This window comes from Gymnoscopelus braueri (genome assembly GCF_963280865.1).
Source record: "Gymnoscopelus braueri genome assembly, chromosome: 4".
NCBI lineage: Eukaryota > Metazoa > Chordata > Actinopteri > Myctophiformes > Myctophidae > Gymnoscopelus > Gymnoscopelus braueri.
The window spans coordinates 51,896,146-51,904,339 of record NC_137605.1 but is presented as its reverse complement, the minus strand read 5'-3'; the positions used below and the strand labels follow the sequence as shown (position 1 = coordinate 51,904,339).

At 42.2% G+C, this 8,194-nt stretch overlaps 1 protein-coding gene across 1 annotated transcript; it reads right to left on the bottom strand.

The window, feature by feature from the left end:
- Positions 1-5,348: 5,348 nt before the first annotated feature.
- tmem158 (transmembrane protein 158) lies at positions 5,349-6,530 on the bottom strand. Its single transcript, XM_080426255.1, has one exon. It carries the CDS (start codon positions 6,313-6,315, stop codon positions 5,455-5,457), a length of 861 nt encoding a protein of 286 aa, XP_080282381.1. The 5' UTR covers positions 6,316-6,530; the 3' UTR covers positions 5,349-5,454.
- Positions 6,531-8,194: the final 1,664 nt, after the last annotated feature.

Sequence of the window (8,194 nt, the reverse complement as noted above, 5' to 3'; positions counted from 1 at the left end):
ACCTATTCATTTCAATGAAAGTTGCTCAGAAGCGCATGAAGCACCCCGAACCAATAGTCCTTTACTTCCTGGATTGGCTCCAAAATGCGTAGCCAACAGAGCAAGCGCACTAGCGTTTCAGACGGTGGACGCAAGCGCAGTAGCGCTTTAAACGCAGAAGTGTTGCTATCCCAGATTTGACCACCAGGCGACGGCAGCTTCACTGTTCTACCGCGGTTCTGAAGGCTTTTGAGGTAAAGGCGTGGCCCAGTCGGACATTTTGACGTCTGCACGCGTCATCATAATATATGTGCCCTGCTTTGACAATGTAAACAGTATCTATCTATAATAGATAGATAGATAGATAGATAGATAGATAGATAGATATCTATCTATCTATCTATCTATCTATCTATCTATCTATCTATCTATCTATCTATCTATCTATCTATCTATCTATCTATCTATGTGTCTCTCTCTCTCTCTCTCTCTCTCTCTCTCTCTCTCTCTCTCTCTCTCTCTCTCTCTCTCTCTCTCTCTCTCTATATATATATATATATATATATATAATAATATATATATATATATATATATATATATATATATATATATATATATATATATATATATATATATATATATATATATATATATATATATATATATATATATATATATATATATATATATTTATATATATATATAGAGAGAGAGAGAGAGAGAGAGAGAGAGAGAGAGAGAGAGAGAGAATGCAACAATGTTCATATACTTGTACTGATAGCCTTTATCATTTAGGGAACCAAACACTGATTACACAAGGACTTACTGTACAGTATACTGTAAACTCAACAGTAAACATACAGGCAGATGAGTTCAGTTTGTTTGCTGTTGTGATTAGTCAGGATGATTGATTGTAAACACAGTCCTGCCTGGGTAATAGCCTACTACGTCAAACACAGGTCTACACTGTCAGCATGTAGGTCATGTAACTGGCTCATATAGCAATTTAATGGCATAAATAGGTTAATGAAAGTACAAGTAGACCTATATGTAAACCAAGAGACACTGGCTTGTAGCCTGGTTTGTAGCCTATTGATTGGTTATTAGTCTTACATTTAGGATGAAAATGTGTCTGTTTTCCCTTGCTTTATAGCAGTTAAACTGGACAATCCAGCTATATAAACTGTCCAGTTGAACTGGACAATCTGGAAGAGGTGGTTGCAGAGGGAAAGGATTAGGAGCAAGCTGGCTGCTATCCTGATGAACCCCTCTATGATGAGCTACTGTGCTCCTCATGATAATGAGGAGCACATTCAGTCAAGGCCCTTTGTGCCAGGCAGTCTTCTCCACAATCAGGCTTGACCCCCTCTGAGTTAGTCCATTTGTTGGAACAAAATAATTATAATCAAAATACCACTTTCAACTTGGCATCCCTATTTTGGGCATATCATTCTTGTAAAAAGAATTGTCAAAAATAGTCAACACATTTTCAAACCTTTTCAAAAAGTTAATTTCTTATTTTAATTTTATTGCAAAAACAGCCTATTCACAAGCTCACAACGCATTGTATCGCAAGCTTGTATTCATTGTACAAGAAGTATATAGGCTGTGGAAGGTCTCAGCTTTTGTCAGACCAGGGCTTGAAGGAAAACAGGTTGGGAAGCCACTGAACTAAATCAATACTGCTGGAAAGCTTTTGCAGGAGGGGAGCAATGTTTACTTCTGTGCTGTCCTTGTTTACAGCACGTGAGTGACTGCTAATGGATGGGGTTATTTGATTAGGTTGGTAATACCATTACATTATCAGTGGAATAGATGATGTCTAGAGACATAATGGATCCCACTGTTGCCGGCTCATCACAGATTAAGTAATCTACCAGAAAATAATGAGCAGGAACTAATTGAATATTAGTCCAAACAACACCCCTATTGTTTTAAAAGGTGCAGTAAGTGATTATTATAAGTGTTGAATAGGTCTATATTCTGATATCACTGAGTGTTTGTTAGTTGCTAGTTCTTCCACCACATATATGCATATCCACTTTTTATGCACAGAGAAATGGAAATGTGTTGTTCAGATGTAGCATGCATCCCAGAGGTATTGTAAAGGTATTTTCTCACCACGCACGCAGGCACGCAGGCACGCGTGCGTGTGCGTGCGTGCGTGCGTGCGTGCGTGCGTGCGTGCGTGCGTGCGTGCGTGCGTGCGTGCGTGCGTGCGTGCGTGCGTGCGTGCGTGCACACACACGCACACACACACACCACCACAATGTGTACATTGTTATTGTATTAAGATTTGTTTTTCCACTATCAAACTGGACAGAAGCTAGAGACTATCTGACAGCTAGTATGAGTTTTAAATGGTCTACCATTCAAAATTACTACTAACTACTACTCTCCTACTGTAGGGGAGAAATGCACAGAACAGGCACAGGAAATTGGAATGGAGAGGGGTCACTTTTACCTTTTAACCAAAACTTTAAAATAATCACTTACAGCACCTGTAAGTGTTGGGTACTGTACAGAGACTCATTTATATTCCGTAGTACGACTGTGTATGTCTGTGTAAACTGATCTGTCCTCAATTGAATGGTGTAATGATATGAACCCGGTGGTGTAAAGTATCTAAGTACATTTACTCAAGTACTGTACTTAACTGTAGGCCTACTTAATACAAAACATACACTAACCACTTCAGCCCAATATAAATTTCGGCCATTTGGAAATGGTCGCATTGCGACGCATTGTGAGCTTGTAGATCTGCTATTTTCAAAAAAAAATGTATACATTCCATTTGAAAACTTGTGAGATTGGACATTCTGCATAATGACAGTATTTCTACATTGCAGTATTGATACTTTTACTTTAGTAAGAAATGTGAGTACTTTTTCCACCACTGAATGTACCTTGCACCAGGCCCATGATATAAATCCTTTGACTGTGGGTTGCATCTGCAAATTCCTGCAGCAGGTCTCATTTGAATTACAAATCATCTCAAATTCAAATGACTTCCAAAGCAGCACAGAACAGGTCAGACCCAATGTAATAAGACTATAAACATTTTATTTTCTTCGTAGCAAGGGTAACATAAATACAAATCAGCACTTATATTGAACTTGACTTTATAAATCTAACAATATAAACTTTTGCAACTGTCATAAACAACTATTTTTGAGAATATACTGAAAATCAAGGTTACATTAACTATGAACCTGACTACATAGGCCACACGTATAGCCATACTTTCACACACCTTGAATAGTGTGTTCAGTGTAAAGGACCTACACGTAGGATAAGGCAAAACAAAACAAATCTAGAAATACTAAGTAAAAACTAATACAAACACTGCTTTAAGGAAAAAGGTGTGCACAACTCACACTGACCTCGTCTATAGGAAGGTCTACATGGATATAAAAACAAACACTATAGACGTCCTACTTTTAAGAGCTGAGCAGCTGGCCCCATTACAGATCTCAAAAGGTTATAGGCTTCAACCAGTGGTCCGGGGACCACCAGTGGTCCTTGAGGAGGCTCCAGGTGGTCCCCAGCTAAATGATGGAGTTGGTAACCAAATGGACTCTTATATATCTTTAAGAGTTATAGATCTTTAACTCTTGAGAGTGTAAAATGAAACCAAATGGACCCGTTAACACTCTCATTTTACTCTTGAGAGTGTTCAATTATTGTTAAACATCTGCATTACTTACAAATAATTGTTATTTTGATCAACGTTTGCCTGTTATCTATGGTACCACATCAATACAGCATGGAATTGTGGACAAAATCGTATCCAACAATAACAAAATATTCTAAGTTTTGGGTCTGAGAGTCTAAATCTCATCAAATGGTGGTCCGTGGCTCAAATGATGAATAAATAATGGACCTTGACATGAAAAGGGTTGAAAACTACTGGGCTATGTGACTCTTAGCTATAGGGCTGGGCGATATGACTTTATTTCAAGATTAGAGTTCAAACTTTTACCTCCATTACGATTAATTAACAAACAAAAAAAAGTGATAATAGCAGATCTACAAGCTAGAGTCACGATACGACTTGTTGTGAGCTTGTAGACTATTTGTGTTTTCACTATTTTCACAATTTGTATATCACACAAAAAAGTGGAGTCCTGGATCCCAAGGAGGCAAAAATCCAATGCAAAAAAAACTATTGAGGAGGGAGAATGCAATATATATGTGTATAATGCAAAAGAATAGTATTAATGCCTTCAAACATTATAAAGCATCTTACAGACTGCTTAGAGTACAAAACTATTGTGTACTCAAAACATGTTGCTGAGTAGTCTGTAAGATTTTAAGCCAAACCTCACTATGTAACTTTTTTTTTATGAATACAATTTTGTACAATCTGTATGGTAGAGTATGTCAAAGGTCATGTCTAACCTAGACACAGGATCTGACACGAATTTTGGCCTGATGGTCAAGATTCAATTTATCCCCTGAGCAAGCAGGTATATGTCAGCACTCAAGCAGGAAACTGGGTTCAAATCCGGGGTAGAAGAGGAGTTACATACAGCAGTGCTGCTTTAAGAAAAGTTGTATTCTCTTTGAAGGCATTAAAACTATTATCTTGCATTATACAGTGGTCTCTCTCCTCAATAGTTTTTTTGCACTATTTGTGCACGCTACCATTGTACAACGAAGTACAATACAGGATTCAGTGGTTAATAGAATATTTTGGTGTCGATTCGTTGACATATAAGAAATACAAATAATTATAAAATTGAAATAAAATAATAAAAAAGATTATTCGATTAACCTACATACTGGTTCTAAAGGTCGGTTTGGATATATTTTGGGTTAACTGCTCAGCCCTATACTCTTCACCCTAAGGTGGCCTAAAGAGGAACTCTACAGGGTATAAGTTTAAGTTAACATATAGGCCTATGTTTTGAACCAAACACTTTCAATGTGTTATCCATTCCAAACCTCAATACATTCATTCATTCATTCATTCAGATCAGCAGTTGAATGGCTACAGATAGTATAGGCAGTGGTGGAAAGTAACTAAGTAACTATATTTACTCAGGTACTGTACTTAAGTATAACTTTGAGGTGCTTTTTACATTACTTGAGTAATTCAATGTATTTTATACTTTATAGGCCTTTCTACTTCACTACATTTGAGGCAAATATTGTACTTTTTAATTCCACTACAATTACTGAAAATGTTTTATTATTAATTAAAAAAAACACATTCTATACCTTCAGCTATTCGAAAATAGCCAGCCTGATCCACAAGCTCGTGAGGAGTTAAAAACGTTTGAAATATCTTACGTTTGGCAAGTAAATATTTGAATTCAGGACTTTTACTTGTAACAGAGTATGTTCTACACTGTGGTATTGCTACTTCTACTTAAAAGTAACAAATCTGAGTACTTCTCCTTCTTCTTCCACCACTGAGTATATAGGCAGCAAGGCTTATTAATTCCAGGTTTAAAAGTCATTCTTAATGAATTATCTCGGCCGTCTCTGCTCCATGCCGTTGGGCAGAAAGCCCGCAATGATGGGCACCGGCCAGATGAGGGCAGCCACGCTCCACACGATGATGACCAGAGTCATGAAACAGGCCACCAGGGTGGACTCGATGGGCTTACGGTTCATGATCCTCCAACTCTTGTCCCCCTTCAGCTCGTCCAGGCTGAAGTCCACGCAGCAGAAGTTGACCGCGTCCCCTCCCCCGGTAGACCCCCCCTGACCCCTGGACCTCGACCCGAACCTGCGGAACCGCGACGACAGCCCGCAGCCCACGCACAGCCTCAGCTCCTGCTGACCCCCCGCGACCCCTAGGTGCTCGATGAGCACGGGCGAGATGGCCCTGTTGAAGGAGGCGGAGAAGAACGCCCTGCCGTGGTTGTTGGTGGTGTAGACCAGCACGTCGCACTGGAAGCCCAGGCTGCCGTCCCACCGTGCCACCAGAGAGGTGGGCATCAGTCTGTGGATGCTGACGTTACACTGGGACTGCCAGCTGTCAGAGGATGAGGAGGATGAGGATGAGGATGATGATGATGATGATGCCGATGCCTCAGTGTCCTCCGCGGACCTCTTGGAGGAGTAGCGCACAGTGTCCACCTCCAGGTTGGCACCGTCCACCTCCAGGTTGGCACCACCGTCCACCTCCAGGTTGGCACCACCGTCCACCTCCAGGTTGGCACCACCACCGCGGTGCTGCAGGAAGGTGTTGGCGGTGGATGAGGAGTTGATGGGCGGCATGAGGAGCAGGTCCTCGTCGGTCCAGCCATGGCAGCATCGCTGGAGGAGCAGAAGCAGGGTCAGAGCCACCAGCAGCAGCACGGTGGATGGACAGTTGTTCAGCATGGCACAGGGTGCGTCTCTCCTGCTCGCATGGTGATCTGTCTGTGTTGTATGTGTGTGTAGTGTGCGTGCGTGCGTGGGGGTGGTGCGTGGTGGTGGCACTGCCAGCCAGGCAGGCGATGGACGGACGGACGGACGGACGGACGGACGTGGGGCGTAGGTAGAGGCTAGAATGTTGGTAAATGTCCGTCGTGATCCCCTGCTGCTAGCCGAGTCGTTGTGAATGGAAACGTCCTGGTCTTGTCATCATCGTAGCGCATCTCCTCTCTCTCTCTCTCTCTCTCTCTCTCTCTCTCTCTCTCTCTGTACTCCTCCTCCTCCTCCTCCTCCTCCTCCTCCTCCTCCTCCTCCTCCTCCTCCTCCTTTTTTTTCGCTGGCCAAAGTTGCCTGACTGACTTCGCGTCCTAATTCCCACCACAGCTATTATTAGTTGTCAGAGCGTCGCGTGGACGCTGAGCTGTTGTGTTCATGTCTGGGCTTGAAGTACTCAGTCCTCCTGACCTCCTCCTCCCGCTGTGATTCCAGGTGTGACCACAGTGTGACCACAGTGTGACCACAGTACAGTCACCACCACACTGACTGAGCAGCTGTGCGCAAAGAGCGGACTGGATGGATGATGAGGGAATGAGTGAGTGAGTGAGTCTGAGCCACCTCTCTCTGCTGTAATAGCTCTGGTCCAGAGCGTTATAGTGAGTTCTCACTCTCTAACGCTCTGCCAGCCGCGCTGCTCTGCTCATAGACCGAAAAGTCCACTGCCGTGCGAGGTAAGTCTCCAACTTTAGTCAAAAATAAACAAAAATACTTCGCTACTCACCGAAACAACGGCTGTTTTGAGTTGTTGAAAGTGTATTATCAAGGGTAGGATGGGAAGCCTCCCAGCCAGGACCCCACCTTCTCTGTATAATACGCGCGCGTATAATACACTTTTTGGGCAGACGGAAATTATTTATTTTACTCCACTGCGCCCTCTACAGATCTGGTCAATATAAATGACCATTGACCAGATCTTTAGAGGGCGCAGTAGAGTAAATACAGTAATATCAGTCTGGCGGACATATTTTATTTTCTGCCCAAAAAGTGTATTATACAGAGAAGGTGGGGTGCTGAGAGGCTTCCCACCCTGGAGAATAGACTTTCAACAACACAAAACAACCTTTGTTTTGGTGAGTTGCAAAATATTTGTGTTTATTTTGACTAAAGTTGGAGACCTCGCACGGCAGTCAGTGTAATGTTGGATCTATAGACCAATTATTTGTTTACTAACATTGAGACTGGACGCACAGGTGATTGTTTCACGCAATCAATTCTCAACCTGTTGTTTTGGGGTGCGCTGGTTTCAGCACACCCCAACCCCCTCTTGTGTGTTGGCTATTGAGGCGCGTCCTAGCGAGACCTGATAGAATAGAATGGGTTTCATTGCGCACGTACTGGTTGCATACTGGTTCTTATCAGTGACGTCGTCTGTTAAGGGGTCTATGAGCAGAGCAGCGCGGCTGGCAGAGCGAGAGAACTCACTATTAAACGCTCTATCTATGCTCTGCTGCTCTGCTCTTATCTGCTCTGCACGGGGACACAACAGTACCCCGTTACTGTGCGCAGCACTGGTGTAAAGTAACTAAGTACATTCGCCCAAGTAGCTACTGTAGACTTAAGTAGCCTATACAATGTCAAGGTATTTTACTTTATTTGAATGTTGCCATTTCTTAATACTTTGTCTTCTATACATCAAATAATAGCCTACCTTTTACTCCACTATAACCAAATTATGAATTCAAAAATAGCAGATCTAAAGGTCCAGTCAGTGGAAGACAAAGTACTCAACCCCTGTAGGCCTACTTGAGACAAAGTATAGATACTCCTGGTCAGATATTACTCCACTAGA